This window comes from Salvelinus alpinus, chromosome 5, assembly GCF_045679555.1.
Source record: "Salvelinus alpinus chromosome 5, SLU_Salpinus.1, whole genome shotgun sequence".
Classification (NCBI taxonomy): Eukaryota; Metazoa; Chordata; class Actinopteri; order Salmoniformes; family Salmonidae; genus Salvelinus; species Salvelinus alpinus.
In genome coordinates, this window is record NC_092090.1 from 23,342,993 (window position 1) to 23,360,517 (window position 17,525).

Sequence of the window (17,525 nt, forward strand, 5' to 3'; positions counted from 1 at the left end):
CTGTCCCCACCCTGAGACGGGCTCTCTGTCCCCACCCTGAGATGGGCTGTCTGTCCCCACCCTGAGATGGGCTGTCTGTCCCCACCCTGAGATGGGCTGTCTGTCCCCACCCTGAGATGGGCTGTCTGTCCCCACCCTGAGATGGGCTGTCTGTCCCCACCCTGAGACGGGCTGTCTGTCCCCACCCTGAGAAGGGCTGTCTGTCCCCACCCTGAGACGGGCTCTCTGTCCCCACCCTGAGACGGGCTGTCTGTCCCCACCCTGAGACGGGCTCTCTGTCCCCACCCTGAGACGGGCTCTCTGTCCCCACCCTGAGACGGGCTCTCTGTCCCCACCCTGAGACGGGCTGTCTGTCCCCACCCTGAGACGGGCTGTCTGTCCCCACCCTGAGATGGGCTGTCTGTCCCCACCCTGAGTGTTGATGATTCATTATGCAGAGGCCGTAGAGAAGACAGATTTAGACATCACATATAATTTAACATTTACATTTCACTCCTTGCTGTTCATATAAATAATTTATTATCATTTACTGGTTTCTCTCTGTTATTTATTCCAGGAAAAGGGAGTGGTTTGGCCGGTAAATCGCTGTAATTCTCGGTAACCGGGTTCCCACCATTCAACCCTAGGCAGAAGAGGGCAGCAGTCATTCAGCTGGGTTTCCTGCTAATTAATGACCAAGTTCTATTAGGCACATCCTGGGGAGCTTCTACACACACACACACACACACACACACACTACAGGCCCCTGAGTGGGAGGGAGGTGATTATGGCTGATCAGTAGGTGTGAGGTGAGTGGAGTCCTGCTGCTAGGAGGTAATTATAGACTTTCTCATCCTCTCTTATCCTCTGCTCCCCTCTCCTCCTCTCACTCTTCCCTCTTCTCCTCTCCTCCTTTCACCCTTCCCTCTTCTCTCCTCCTCCTCTCACCCTCCCCTCTCCTCCTCTCATCCTCCCCTCCCCTCCTCTCATCCTCCCCTCCCCTCTCCTGGTCTCAGACTGGCAGGGCTCTCATCATTAGGCCCAGGCGTCCCTCCTCACCACATGACCAGTCCAGGTTAAGAAAACTCAACATGGCTTCCATTGTCACTTCAGGATATTCATTGAAATTCATTCAAAAGTGCCATTTGTTTTTAATGAAGATTTGATCAACTTATGAATTTAATTCACTTTCTGAATTGACTGATTTGAAATGGAATTGACACCTACCCTGCCACAGACACATGTACAGTACATCTCTAGCGATACTAAACCAGGTTAGTACGTAAGTTAGTACATATTCTGTTTTGTTGGTTACTCATTTCATTTAATATGTGAACCATTACAGTATATTGTAGTTCGATTCATTCTTAAATACTGATTTTTATTTTACTCTCAGAATATCTACTTTTAAAAATACAGCAGAGATATCAATTTAATAGAAAAATATATTCAGCCTTTCTCATCATCATACAAGTGATTGTTTGTTCATTTAACAAATTATAAAGAAGTAACTTTGATCTCAAAGAGAAGTTAAAAGAGAAGCCTGCACACCTGCAGCTTCCTGGACCAGGGTTTAGGCTACAGCTCTCTATGCAGATAAGCAGAGGTAGAATCTACTGCCATGATAGTTATTTGATCATCAGTAAACCGTGTTTGAATCCAGGGAGATGTTTTCCTAGCAGTACAGTAGATATGGTTTATCTAACAGTGATAGTACAGTATATCACCAGCCACTGCTGTAGCTGTGTGAAGCGGTCTATGGGTTGTTGTTCGTGCTCCAGGTAGAAATTACCATTATCCAGTGTTGTTGTTGTCGTTTATCCTCTGGTGGCCACGTTCCCCTGAGGGTGTGTCTCTCCCTCGAAGGCTATATTGTCATAGTGATGTGGTTGCCAGGCCACGGTGGGGGGTTGAGGAGTCAGGGTGGGGGTCGGAAGGTGTTTGTCATTGAGAGGGACCTCATTCAGCAGCTCTCTACCTGATCCTCCAGACACTGTGACGATAGGGACATCTGGTGGTGGGACAGAGGAACTGCTGCTCTCCTCCTCCCCGGGCCCCTCCACTCCTAAGGCCTTCAGGATGTCAGCCTTACACATGGGGCAGGTCCTCTTGTCCAGCAGCCAGGGCTCGATACAGGCCTTGTGGAACAGATGACCACAGGTCAGGACGGTCACTACATCTCCTGGGCGGTATGACTCGATACACACGGCACAGGTGTGGCTGTCCGGCTTCGTCTCCTCGTCCCCGCGCTTCAGCTTACGCACCTCCAGCCGACCAATCGCTTTCTTGGCCTCATTCCTCAGCCGCCTATCGGTGAGATGGATCAACCTGAGACTATGCAGCCGGTGGGCGGAGACGAATCCGAAGTAGACAATGGAGGCGCCCGTCACAATGAAGAAGGCGATAGACAGGAAGTAGAGCCAATAGGTGTCCATCCAGGGCCCATGGGCTTTGCCCACCTCGATCACCATGGAGACGGCCACACCACTCCGCATTATGTTAGCGATCTCTACCCCCTGGAGGTTACCGATCATGATGGCCACGGGGCCAGTGGTGTCGCTGTGCGTCATGTAATCTGAGCTGTTACCGGTTCCATCCAGGTTATAGACCACTACGGCCGCCGCCCCCCTGGCCCACGCTGCCTTGATCTTCTCACTGAAGGTACAGTTTCCCCTCTTGACCAGAGCGATCCAGGACCCCTGGGTGGTGGTGTTGTCGTTGGAGGGGTAGGGGTTCAGGCTGCAGCCCTGGGGGTCTGAGGCAGGGAGGACCACCATCCCGGCAGCGCTCTCCAGAGGGGAGGAACGCCCGTACACCCCACACTCACAGAACCTGGTCTCTGTCTGGTTAGTGTTGCTGTCGTGGAAATGCACCCCCACGTACGCCGTCCAGAATATCATCGCTGTCGTAGACTGGACCAGCCCGGACAGACAGACAAAGAACAGGACAAACATCTCTGTCTGTTTATCCACGGTCGCTCACTACCACTAACACTACCACTAACACTACCACTAACACTACCACTAACACTACCACTAACACTACCACTAACACTACCACTAACACTACCACTAACACTACCACTAACACTACCACTAACACTACCACTAACACTACCACTAACACTACCACTAACACTAGGACCAGTCTCTCTTTGTTAGGACTTCTTCAGTCTTCTGTTTGTCTGCTGTTCTGTTCACTTCCACAGTTGTTAGTTAGTTAGTTGTTGTTCTCACTGCGTTCAGCGTCTCTCTACCTGTCTGTTTCTGCCTCTGCCTCTCTCTCTCTCTCTCTCTCTCTCTCTCTCTCTCTCTCTCCACCTGTGTTTGTGACCTGTGTGTTGATAGTAATCAGATAGCAGCCTGCTGTAACCCTGCCTCTCTCTGCGTCAGCTCTTCAGACTTATTATCTAAATGGACATTGGACTGTTGGGTAGAGCCCAGCTATACAGCCAGGCAGAAGGGCTTGTGGTCTACATAGTACAGGTCTAAGGACACAGGTTCCAGGTACCGGCTACGGTAAGGAACAGCACAGCACACAGCCATAAGGACATAAGCAATCAAAGCGATAACAACGTTATTAAGGAGAACTCCAAGGGAACTGGGACAAAGGGCGGTTGTGAAACTGTTTAAGATGTGTCATGCTGCTGAGAGGATACGCCCATAGTTATAACAGAGGTTTTTATAACTAACTGTGGCACTTTATCCTCTTACTTCTCAGAAGATATTATGTTGTTTCCATGAGTCACACAAACCAGGTGACAATACACTGAGTATACTAAACATACTCTTTACATGACAGACTGACCAGGTGAATCCAGGTGAAAGCTATGATCCCTTATTAATGTCACTTGTTAAATCCACTTCAATCAGTGTAGAAGACAGGTTAAAGAAGGATTTTTAATGCCTTCATATAATTCAGACATGGATTGTATATGTGTGCCATTGAAAGGGTGAATGGGCGAGACAACAGATGTAAGCACCTTTGAACGGGGTATGGTAGTAGGAGCCAGGCACACCGGTTTGAACAGGGTATGGTAGTAGGAGCCAGGCACACCGGTTTGAACAGGGTATGGTAGTAGGAGCCAGGCACACCGGTTTGAACGGGGTATGGTAGTAGGAGCCAGGCACACCGGTTTGAACGGGGTATGGTGGTAGGAGCCAGGCACACCGGTTTGAACGGGGTATGGTAGTAGGAGCCAGGCACACCGGTTTGAACGGGGTATGGTAGTAGGAGCCAGGCACACCGGTTTGAACGGGGTATGGTAGTAGGAGCCAGGCACACCGGTTTGAACAGGGTATGGTAGTAGGAGCCAGGCACACCGGTTTGAACGGGGTATGGTAGTAGGAGCCAGGCACACCGGTTTGAACAGGGTATGGTAGTAGGAGCCAGGCACACCGGTTTGAACAGGGTATGGTAGTAGGAGCCAGGCACACCGGTTTGAACAGGGTATGGTAGTAGGAGCCAGGCACACCGGTTTGAACAGGGTATGGTAGTAGGAGCCAGGCACACCGGTTTGAACGGGGTATGGTGGTAGGAGCCAGGCACACCGGTTTGAACGGGGTATGGTGGTAGGAGCCAGGCACACCGGTTTGAACGGGGTATGGTAGTAGGAGCCAGGCACACCGGTTTGAACGGGGTATGGTAGTAGGAGCCAGGCACACCGGTTTGAACGGGGTATGGTAGTAGGAGCCAGGCACACCGGTTTGAACGGGTTATGGTAGTAGGAGCCAGGCACACCGGTTTGAACGGGGTATGGTAGTAGGAGCCAGGCACACCGGTTTGAACGGGTTATGGTAGTAGGAGCCAGGCACACCGGTTTGAACGGGGTATGGTAGTAGGAGCCAGGCACACCGGTTTGAACGGGGTATGGTAGTAGGAGCCAGGCACACCGGTTTGAACGGGGTATGGTAGTAGGAGCCAGGCACACCGGTTTGAACGGGGTATGGTAGTAGGAGCCAGGCACACCGGTTTGAACGGGGTATGGTAGTAGGAGCCAGGCACACCGGTTTGAACGGGGTATGGTAGTAGGAGCCAGGCACACCGGTTTGAACGGGGTATGGTAGTAGGAGCCAGGCACACCGGTTTGAACAGGGTATGGTAGTAGGAGCCAGGCACACCGGTTTGAACAGGGTATGGTAGTAGGAGCCAGGCACACCGGTTTGAACAGGGTATGGTAGTAGGAGCCAGGCACACCGGTTTGAACAGGGTATGGTAGTAGGAGCCAGGCACACCGGTTTGAACGGGGTATGGTAGTAGGAGCCAGGCACACCGGTTTGAACGGGGTATGGTAGTAGGAGCCAGGCACACCGGTTTGAACGGGGTATGGTAGTAGGAGCCAGGCACACCGGTTTGAACGGGGTATGGTAGTAGGAGCCAGGCACACCGGTTTGAACGGGGTATGGTAGTAGGAGCCAGGCACACCGGTTTGAACGGGGTATGGTAGTAGGAGCCAGGCACACCGGTTTGAACGGGGTATGGTGGTAGGAGCCAGGCACACCGGTTTGAACGGGGTATGGTAGTAGGAGCCAGGCACACCGGTTTGAACGGGGTATGGTAGTAGGAGCCAGGCACACCGGTTTGAACGGGGTATGGTAGTAGGAGCCAGGCACACCGGTTTGAACGGGGTATGGTAGTAGGAGCCAGGCACACCGGTTTGAATGGGGTATGGTAGTAGGAGCCAGGCACACCGGTTTGAACGGGGTATGGTAGTAGGAGCCAGGCACACCGGTTTGAACGGGGTATGGTAGTAGGAGCCAGGCACACCGGTTTGAACGGGGTATGGTAGTAGGAGCCAGGCACACCGGTTTGAACGGGGTATGGTAGTAGGAGCCAGGCACACCGGTTTGAACGGGGTATGGTAGTAGGAGCCAGGCACACCGGTTTGAACGGGGTATGGTAGTAGGAGCCAGGCACACCGGTTTGAACGGGGTATGGTAGTAGGAGCCAGGCACACCGGTTTGAACGGGGTATGGTAGTAGGAGCCAGGCACACCGGTTTGAACGGGGTATGGTGGTAGGAGCCAGGCACACCGGTTTGAACGGGGTATGGTAGTAGGAGCCAGGCACACCGGTTTGAACGGGGTATGGTAGTAGGAGCCAGGCACACCGGTTTGAACGGGGTATGGTAGTAGGAGCCAGGCACACCGGTTTGAACGGGGTATGGTAGTAGGAGCCAGGCACACCGGTTTGAACGGGGTATGGTGGTAGGAGCCAGGCACACCGGTTTGAACGGGGTATGGTAGTAGGAGCCAGGCACACCGGTTTGAACGGGGTATGGTGGTAGGAGCCAGGCACACCGGTTTGAACGGGGTATGGTAGTAGGAGCCAGGCACACCGGTTTGAACGGGGTATGGTAGTAGGAGCCAGGCACACCGGTTTGAACGGGGTATGGTAGTAGGAGCCAGGCACACCGGTTTGAACGGGGTATGGTAGTAGGAGCCAGGCACACCGGTTTGAACGGGGTATGGTAGTAGGAGCCAGGCACACCGGTTTGAACGGGGTATGGTAGTAGGAGCCAGGCACACCGGTTTGAACGGGGTATGGTAGTAGGAGCCAGGCACACCGGTTTGAACGGGGTATGGTAGTAGGAGCCAGGCACACCGGTTTGAACGGGGTATGGTAGTAGGAGCCAGGCACACCGGTTTGAACGGGGTATGGTAGTAGGAGCCAGGCACACCGGTTTGAACGGGGTATGGTAGTAGGAGCCAGGCACACCGGTTTGAACGGGGTATGGTAGTAGGAGCCAGGCACACCGGTTTGAACGGGGTATGGTAGTAGGAGCCAGGCACACCGGTTTGAACGGGGTATGGTAGTAGGAGCCAGGCACACCGGTTTGAACGGGGTATGGTAGTAGGAGCCAGGCACACCGGTTTGAACGGGGTATGGTAGTAGGAGCCAGGCACACCGGTTTGAACGGGGTATGGTAGTAGGAGCCAGGCACACCGGTTTGAACGGGGTATGGTAGTAGGAGCCAGGCACACCGGTTTGAACGGGGTATGGTAGTAGGAGCCAGGCACACCGGTTTGAACGGGGTATGGTAGTAGGAGCCAGGCACACCGGTTTGAACGGGGTATGGTAGTAGGAGCCAGGCACACCGGTTTGAATGGGGTATGGTAGTAGGAGCCAGGCACACCGGTTTGAACGGGGTATGGTAGTAGGAGCCAGGCACACCGGTTTGAACGGGGTATGGTAGTAGGAGCCAGGCACACCGGTTTGAACGGGGTATGGTAGTAGGAGCCAGGCACACCGGTTTGAACGGGGTATGGTAGTAGGAGCCAGGCACACCGGTTTGAACGGGGTATGGTAGTAGGAGCCAGGCACACCGGTTTGAACGGGGTATGGTAGTAGGAGCCAGGCACACCGGTTTGAACGGGGTATGGTAGTAGGAGCCAGGCACACCGGTTTGAACGGGGTATGGTAGTAGGAGCCAGGCACACCGGTTTGGGTCAAGAACTGCAATGCTGCTGGGTTTTTCATGCTCAACAGTTTCCCGTGTGTATCAAGAATGGTCCACCACCCAAAGGACATCCAGCCAACTTGACACAACTGTGGGAAGCATTGGAGTCAACATGGGCCAGCATCCCTGTGGAACGCTTACGACACCTTGTAGAGTCCATTCCCCGACAAATTAAGGCTGTTCTGAGGGGGAAAGGGGGAGGGGGGTGCAACTCCACATTAGGAAGGTGTTCCTAATGTTTGGTATACTCAGTGTATATGGCCATGTTTGTTTCTGTGTTTTTCTCCCACAGTGTCACACACACAAACACACAAACTCACACCAGGGCTCAATGGAAGTTTACCCTATTACTTCTCAGAACCCAAGATTTGTTTACACACACAAACACACAGTTTTGAATGCAGTTTCCATGAGTCAAACAACGTAAGTGATAATAATAAAAATGGTATGTTTTAAAACATGCTCAATGGGTGACATGTCTGGTGAGTATGCAGGCAATGGAAGAACTGGGACATTTTCAGCTTCCAGGAATTGTGTCCAGATCCTTGCGACATGGGGCCGTGCATTATCATGCTGAAACATGAGGTAATGGGGTGGATGAATGGCACAACAATGGGCCTCAGGATCTCGTCACTGTATCTCTGTGTATTAAAATTGCCATCAATAAAATGCAATTGTGTTTCTTGTCCGTAGCTTATACCTGCCCATACCATAACCCCACCGCCACCATGGGGCACTCTGTTCACAACAACAACATCAGCAAACCGCTAGCCCACACGATGCCATCTGCCCGGTACAGTTGAAACCGGGATTCATCAGATGAGCTTCCCTGAGACAGTTTCTGACAGATTGTGCAGAGGACAAGGGCAGGGGGCTGGAGAGAGTGAAGGGGAAGAGAGGAAAAGGGCAGGGGGCTGGAGAGAGTGAAGGGGGAGAGAAGAAAAGGGCAGGGGGCTGGAGAGAGTGGAGGGGAAGAGAGGAAAAGGGCAGGGGGCTGGAGAGAGTGAAGGGGAAGAGAGGAAAAGGGCAGGGGGCTGGAGAGAGTGGAGGGGGAGAGTGGAAAAGGGCAGGGGGCTGGAGAGAGTGAAGGGGAAGAGAGGAAAAGGGCAGAGGGCTGGAGAGAGTGGAGGGGGAGAGAAGAAAAGGGCAGGGGGCTGGAGAGAGTGGAGGGGAAGAGAGGAAAAGGGCAGGGGGCTGGAGAGAGTGGAGGGGGAGAGTGGAAAAGGGCAGGGGGCTGGAGAGAGTGGAGGGGAAGAGTGGAAAAGGGCAGGGGGCTGGAGAGAGTGGAGGGGAAGAGAGGAAAAGGGCAGAGGGCTGGAGAGAGTGGAGGGGGAGAGTGGAAAAGGGCAGGGGGCTGGAGAGAGTGGAGGGGAAGAGTGGAAAAGGGCAGGGGGCTGGAGAGAGTGAAGGGGGAGAGTGGAAAAGGGCAGGGGGCTGGAGAGAGTGAAGGGGAAGAGTGGAAAAGGGCAGGGGGCTGGAGAGAGTGAAGGGGGAGAGTGGAAAAGGGCAGGGGGCTGGAGAGAGTGGATGGGAAAAGAAGAAAAGGGCAGGGGGCTGGAGAGAGTGGAGGGGAAGAGAGGAAAAGGGCAGAGGGCTGGAGAGAGTGGAGGGGGAGAGAGGAAAATGGGCAGGGGGCTGGAGAGAGTGGAGGGGAAGAGAGGAAAGGGGCAGGGGGAGAGAGAGTGGAGGGGGAGAGAGGAAAAGGGCAGGGGGCTGGAGAGAGTGGAGGGGAAGAGAGGAAAATGGGCAGGGGGCTGGAGAGAGTGGAGGGGAAGAGAGGAAAGGGGAAGGGGGAGAGAGAGTGGAGGGGGAGAGAGGAAAAGGGCAGGGGGCTGGAGAGAGTGGAGGGGGAGAGAGGAAAAGGGAAGGGGGAGAGAGAGAGTGGAGTGGGAGAGAGCAAAAGGGCAGAGGGCTGGAGAGAGTGGAGGGGGAGAGTGGAAAAGGGAAGGGGGAGAGAGAGAGTGGAGGGGAAGAGGGGAGGAAGGCAGGGGGCTGGAGAGTGGAGGGGGAGAGAGGAGGGAAGGCAGGTGGCTGGAGAGAGTGGAGGGGAAGAGAGGAGGATTGCAGGGAGCTGGAGAGTGGAGGGGGAGAGAGGAGGAAGGCAGGGGGCGGGAAAGAGTGGAGGGGGAGAGAGGAGGAAGGCAGGAGGCTGGAGAGAGTTAAGGAAGTTGGTGTGAAGAGAGGTTATGGTTTGGATAAGGTATCAAAAATTGATGTAACTCTGGTATGTTTCTGTGATTATGTACGACCCTTCAGTAGGATCAGCTGATAAACTGAACCAATAAAATACAAGAATGTAATTCATCTGGATCAACTTTAGGCTGCTACTGGCCAACTCTACTGCATTCAGATACTACATTATATATGAAGCAGATTAGTTTGCAGTGTCATTTCCATCCAAGGACCTTCCTGAAACTATGTTACTTTGATGATCAACTTAGATAGGCCTTTAATTATGTTGCTTTCATATTGTGCAAAAATATACATTACAGAATAAACTATTTCAACAGCTGTTTGAAATCATTCTCTTCTTAAAACGGTATGGTCTGAGTGTGAAATGAGGCACACTACAAGGGGCATTAGTCAACAGGTTTAACTAATAGATATTATTCCACATGAACCAAGTCTGTCCTCTAGTGGTCTTTGAGAGCTACAGTCCGTTGTATTACTGTGACAGTGGAGGCCAAGATCAGAAAAGGGTTTCTTTCTGAAGCCATCACATGGGGGCGCCGCAACCCAAGATGGTGATAGCCTACCACAGCCGTCAAGCCATTGTGTAGAACTGTTAGTAACCTGCAACAGGTATGTATGCCTGAAGTCATTTTCCACCGAATTCTAATGTCATAATGTAGGCCTACGGTCCCGCATTAAATGACGTGCAGGTTATAAAGACTTCATAAAGCCTTAGTAAACACTACATAAATGTGTTACAAATAATCTATAAACATATGTCATGCTTTATAAAGGGTTCATAAATGTGGCATATCTGTGTGACATAATCACCAATGTCAAATATGACATAAACATGTGCTTTGTAAAGGGTGGCACAAGCACTGCTTAATAAACGCTGTATAAATCATATTAAATTGAGGCTTCACAAAGCATTTATAACCCTGTCATGCATCTTGGTAGAGCATTTAAACACCCATATGTAAAAATGCATTTTTGGATCTGACCTCAACTTCTCCCAAAATGCTGTGCTGGAGGATGACACACACTCTAAAGTGCAGTCATGTACAGCAAAACAACGTTGGTAGGGCCTTTTAAAATCAGTTTCTATTTTTTGCCTACTTCTGTTATTTTCCCAAATTCCATTTTCTTGGTTTTGTTTTTGCAGGTTTCCCAATTTTTTCTGGTTTATCCCAGTTTTTTCACTTTTTATTAGAAAAGCAATCAAATTAAAATGAGATTTTCTGTGTTCACAACAATGCTTAAACCACATCAGGGGATGTGGAAAATCTAAGAAACTTATATTTTTTTGTGTAGTTGTCCTTCAGTGGCTATGCCCTGCACTGTTGTTTAGTTAGCAGGTTATCTGTAGTGCAGTAATCACAAGTGATGTGAATCGGCCACCAATGGAATGGGTGGAGTAAAAGACCAGCAACACTGTATTATTCAGAGCCCCATGAAATGACACCATATATACATTGTACATCTACTGAGTATTCCCATCAATACATTTACTGCACCACTCAGAAGAGATCTTGCTCTAAACCACTATGTATTGGCTTAGAGCAAGTGATTCACATTGGGGGGGGGGGGAATTTGACCATGGAACATGTTTAAAAAGCCTATTGAAAGCAAATGTCACTTAAATATGAAAAAATATGAATCGTTGTTAATGTTTAGACAATTATTTTGTTATATATAATGAATGGTTATTGACACTTTTCTACTATTACTTGGGGACTTGTATTTTGACATTTTCCGAAATTCCGTGACCCGGAAGTACACACAGCACATATAAGCCTGGGATACCAAACATTCAAAGTTGACCTTAGTGGGAGTGACCATAGAATTCTATAGGAGTGACCTTACTAAGTAAAGTATTTGTCATGGTCACCACTTAACAGTCAAAAAGTCGATATTATGGCTAAACCATGCCCATTTCCACATTGTATCTTGTTAAAATGGGATTTTAAACCTGACCCTAACTAATGATGGCCTAGTTTGATGTGTTGGTCCACCAGACCTTCCACGCATTTAGGCAGAAGTGTCTGGAAACGAGATCAGGTGTCATGTGACTAACATGACATCACTTTAGAGCTTATGTCATCCTTCAGCACAACATGTCACCCTTTATAAAGCACATGCTTATATCATATTCCACAACATGTCACCCTTTATAAAGCACATGCTTATATCATATTCCACAACATGTCACCCTTTATAAAACACATGTTTATATCATATTCCACAACATGTCACCCTTTATAAAGCACATGCTTATATCATATTCCACAACATGTCACCCTTTATAAAGCACATGTTTATATCATATTCCACAACATGTCACCCTTTATAAAGCACATGTTTATATCATATTCCACAACATGTCACCCTTTATAAAACACATGTTTATATCATATTCCACAACATGTCACCCTTTATAAAACACATGTTTATATCATATTCCACCACATGTCACCCTTTATAAAGCACATGTTTATATCATATTCCACAATATGTCACCCTTTATAAAAACACATGTTTATATCATATTCCACCACATGCAATTGGTAGCACCTTAATTGGGGAGAAAGGGCTGGAGCGGAATCCGTGGAATGTTATCAAATACATCAAACACATGGTTTCCATGGTTTCCATTTTTACTCAGTTCCAGACATTATTATGCTGACCTCCCCTCAGCTGCCTCCATTGTTTCCACATAGTGGGTTACATCACATTTGACATTGGTGATTATGTCACACAGTTATGCCACATTTATGAACCCTTTAATAAAGCATGACATATCATTATAGAAGCTTTGTAACACATGTATGTAGTGCCTATAAAGGCATTGTGAAGACTTTCTGTAGCCTTTATAAGCTGAACTTAATTTAAAGCCGGGCACTGTCAATGGAAGTTTACTTTCTTCCTTCTCAGAGCCCAAGATGTGTTTACACACACACACACACACACACACCCACCCACCTACCCACACACAGAGTTCAGCTATATTGTGGGTTAGAAATTAGACAGTGTAGTTTGTGGCCAAGAAAATAACAGAAACATTGCAAAGGCCTGTTGTTCAATATGTGAACTTACAAGTTATACACAAAAAAAATACTTTTTAGAAGTTTACAACTACAGAGGCCTATATAAATAGTTTTAAGCCTGCGCTATTAGCCTATATCAGAGGCCTATATAAATAGTTTTAAGCCTGCGCTATTAGCCTATATCAGAGGCCTATATAAATAGTTTTTATAAATTGGTATGTTATTGTTCTGCCAACCAGTGAGTTAGAGCATGACTACTTTGATTTGAGTAGAGCTTCCGCTTTATTCACAGGTAGGCAAATCTGTAAATTACATCAACACTGAAATGAAACAAAATGCTATCTACATCTTACCATTTTAACGCCACTTCTCTCTGGTGTGCGAGGCGTTCGTTCTTTCATCTAGCTCACAATGCTCACACAGGCTTTGCATCACATGGAACGAAAGCGCACACAGATGATGAACAGAGTCAGTATCACTGCTAACGGTCTCCAGAGAAAGTAGAAATCACTTTTTGGAACATGCCCCAACATATCCCCAGACCCCCGCACCCCTCTGTTGTCTGCTAGCCGGGCTGGTCTGTTCACACTAGCCTACATGTCACTGTCCTGCAGTGCACGCACAGATTCACCTCCAAATATGCACATAGTGATATAAAGGTGAGGTGAGAACATCACTCAATTCATTTGTTTGATCAAATCTGATCAGAGTTGTTGAACGAAGCCTATGGCTTAATTTAGCCTATGGATTAATGGACATGTTCAATGGCATTTTTTGAATAACGTAGCCAATCAATCAATCAATCAATGAAATGTATTTATAAAGCCCCTTTTACATCAGCAGATGTCACAAAGTGCTTATATATACATATACAAAACACCAGCCTAAAACCCCAAAGAGCAAGCAATGCAGATGTAGAAGCATGGTGGCTAGGAAAAACTCACTAGAAAGGCAGGAACCTAGAGGAACCAGGCTCTGAGGGGTGGCCAGCCTTCTTCTGGCTGTGCCAGTGGAGATTATAAGAGTACATGGCCATTAATTCCAGATTGTTCTTCAAGATGTCCAGCAGGGTCAAATAGTAATCACAGAGAGTGCAACATCGAGACAGCAGTTGCGGTAGAGAGAGAGAGGCATTATTTATTCCTAAAATAATGGCTTACTGCCTCATAGTCACATTCTCTGTAGGTCTACTAGAGACTTTTTTGTCACTGACAATTTGGATTTAGGTTACTCTACTCTTCATCTATGTAGCCCATATAGAAAAACAATATATTGACATAAATATTTTAACATGTATTTACATGTATTTAAGCCTTATATATATATATATTTAAATAGGCTATATGTACAAAAATATATGGGCATACAGTGCCTTCGAAAATAATTCAGACCCCTTGAATTTTTCCACATTTTGTTATGTTAAAACCTTATTTTAAAATGAATTAAATAAAAAAATCCTCACCAATCTACACACAATACCCCATAATGACAAAGCAAAAAAAGGTTTCAGAAATGCTTGCAAATTTATTACAAATAAAAACAGAAATACCTTATAAGTATTCAGATGCTTTGCTATGAGACTCGAAATTGAGCTCAGGTGCACCCTGTTTCCATTGATCATCCTTGAGATGTTTCTACAACTTGATTGGAGTCCACCTGTGGAAAATTCAATTGATTGGACATGATTTTGGACAGGCACACACCTGTCTATATAAGGTCCCAGAGTTGACAGTGCATGTCACAGCAAAAACCAAGCCATGAAGTTGAAGGAATTGTCCGTAGAACTCTGAGATAGGATTGTGTCAAGACACAGATCTGGGGAAGGGAACCAAAACATTTCTGCAGCATCGAAGGTCCCCAAGAACACAGCCGCCTCCATCATTCTTAAATGGTGAAGCTTGGAACCACCAAGAATCTTCCTAGAGCTGGCCACCTGGCTTAACTGATCAATCGGGGAGAAGGGCCTTGGTCAGGGAGGTGACCAAGAACCCGATGGTCACTCTGCCAGAGCTCTAGAGTTCTTCTGTGGAGATGGGAGAACCTTCCAGAAGGACAACCATATCTGCAGCACTCCACCAATCAGGCCTTTATGGTAGAGTGGCCTCAGTAAAAGGCACATGACAGCCCACTTAGTTTGCCAAAAGGCACCTAAAGACTCTAAAGATTCTCTGGTCTGATAAAACCAAGATTGAACTCTTTGGCCTGAATGCCAAGCGTCACATCTGGAGGAAACCTGGCACCATCTCTACGGTGAAGCATGGTGGTGGCAGCATCAAGCTGTGGGGATGTTTTTCAGCAGCAGGGACTGGGAGACTAGTCAGGATCGAGGCAAAGATGAATGGAGCAAAGTACAGAGAGATCCTTGATGAAAACCTGCTCCAGAGTGTTCAGGACCTCAGACTGGGGCAAAGATTCACCTTCCAACAGGACAACGACCCTAAGCACACAGCCAAGACAATGCAGGAATGGCTTTGGGACAAGTCTCTGAATGTCCTTGAGTGGCCCAGCCAGAGCCCGGACTTGAACCCAATCGAACATCTCTGGAAGGACCTGAAAATAGCTGTGCAGCAACACTCCCCATCCAACCTGACAGGGCTTGAGAGTATCTGCAGAGAAGAATGGGAGAAACTCCCCAAATACAGGTGTGCCAAGCTTGTAGCGTCATACCCAAGAAGACTCGAGGATGTAATCGCTGCCAATGGTGCTTCAACAAAGTACTGAGTAAAGGGTCTGAATACTTACGTAAATGTGATATTTTGTTGTTGTTGTTTTTTTATACATTTGGAAAAATTCAAAAAACTGTTTTTGCTTTGTCATTATGGTGTATTGTGTGTAGTTTGATGAGGCAACAAAAACTATTTAATCCATTTTAGAATAAGGCTGTAACGTAACAAATTGTGGAAAGTCAATGGGTCTGAATACCTTCCGAATGCACTGTATTACAAAATTGGCCATTTTCATATATTTCTACATATACTGTATGTTTATATATTTAAATATATGGTGTGGAAATACATTTTGACAATATGCTGTGGTAGCTAGTAAAACATATTCCAAACTATACTTGATAAATATATGTTACCATGTATTTTAATGAATGGAAAATGTTGCTTTTTACTTTGGATACTGTAGCTAGGCTACATTAAAATGCAATGCATACAACTACAAAGTTCAACACTAAATCCCAATAGCATGTTGTGGTATACTTTGACAAGTTTGAATGAATGACAACTAAGAGTGTTATCAATCATCTGTATGTTCTCAAATAACTTGGTCCATTGTTGAATTGGGGCATGAGTGTCACTGGAAGGTCGCATCTGAAACACAAAATATAATGTACAAATTACATCAGTGACCTTAACATCTGTATTTGAAAATGATGTCTTTTGAACATCAAATGTATACTTACAATGCAGATTCCTTCACCTCCAGCTCACAAGATGACCATTATCATGTGGATAATGCAGAGACAGAGAGTTAGTGAAACAATTTCACACAAGATGACCGTTATCATGTGGATAATGCAGAGACAGAGAGTTAGTGAAACAATTCCACACAAGATGATTAATAAATAAGGGGTAAATGTTAATGAAGACGTTTTAATTCAATTGGGAACTAGCTAGCTAAATGATACAAAAGACTACTTCCATTGGCTGGGGTCTGTCCATAGGCAGCTAAGACTCAAGACCAGAAGGATCCACTGCAGCAGGGAAATATAGTTTTTTGCTAGAAATAATCTATTTCTATCAGACACCCAACCCTCACTAAAGCTAGCTAAATTAGCTAGCCAACAAGCAACACATAACTTGAATAGCCCTTGGATAGCCAAGAACATTTAACAAAAGCTTTGGCAATTAAATTATATCTAATACATACATGACATTAACTCTACTGAACTTAATTTTTCATAACAATTCTTACCTTGGTCAGTCACACTGCATGTTGTTGGCAAGCTAAAGGAGCTAACGTTAGCTAGCTGTCTTAGCAAGCTCGATGAAAACCCTTGCTTGCAGTTGAAGAAAGTATCACCCACCAGGCTAAAAACATATTTAATTCAATGTTATGAATGTATAAATAAAATAAAATGCCAATGTCCACTGGAAAGCTCTGTGGCCGTGACAACTGCTCTCTTCTTCTGAAGAAGAAGATAATAAAAAGTTGTAATGGCTGCTCTGTCAGTTGGAGGCCAGCCTGGGGTGAGGGCTCGGGGACATTTGAAATTGTGATTGACAGCTCAGGAAAAATATATTTTAATACATTTCTAAATATTTGTACATATATATTCTACGTTCAAGTGTCTTTTTGAAATAAACACCTAATTTATTTGTACTATGTTTCATAAGTGGCAGGTAGGCTATACCTCAATAGCTGCAGAATGCATTGTCAACTATAACTCAATGATCCAACTTTAGCATGCAAAATGCCACTTTGGGAACCTAATGCTAAGTTACTCAGGTCAATAGAGACTCAACATTATCATCGGGGTAGAGAAGATTGTGAGGTGTGTATTTTACACATATATACAACATATATATTTACATATATTTAATCTATTTATTTCTATATTGGATGAATACATGATAAAAACATTTCCACAATATATTTAAATTTTATTGAAAAACATTCCAATATATAATTGTTCCATATGGGAGCCTAGGCCTATATGTGCACCATGAGTGAGGCCTTTCTAATAATATTAAATGAGTGTAAATGTTTATTTCCAGGAAATATCTTTCCTATCTTGAGACTTTTCTATGGTGGTCAAATTGAATGGGGGGAGGAGGGAGCGAGTTACAGGGGGCTGGGGTGCCTTCAGCTAGAATAACTTCATCCCGTGATCTCTCTCTTTCTCTCTCTTTCTCTCTCTCT

The 17,525-nt window shown here is 46.8% G+C and overlaps 1 protein-coding gene across 1 annotated transcript; it reads right to left on the bottom strand.

Moving 5' to 3' along the window:
- Window positions 1–1,114: 1,114 nt before the first annotated feature.
- On the bottom strand, window positions 1,115–3,289 carry LOC139575756 (E3 ubiquitin-protein ligase RNF128-like). Its single transcript, XM_071401024.1, has one exon. The coding sequence runs from the start codon at window positions 2,931–2,933 to the stop codon at window positions 1,797–1,799; it is 1,137 nt and encodes a 378-aa protein (XP_071257125.1). The 5' UTR covers window positions 2,934–3,289; the 3' UTR covers window positions 1,115–1,796.
- Between the last annotated feature and the right edge of the window lie 14,236 nt (window positions 3,290–17,525).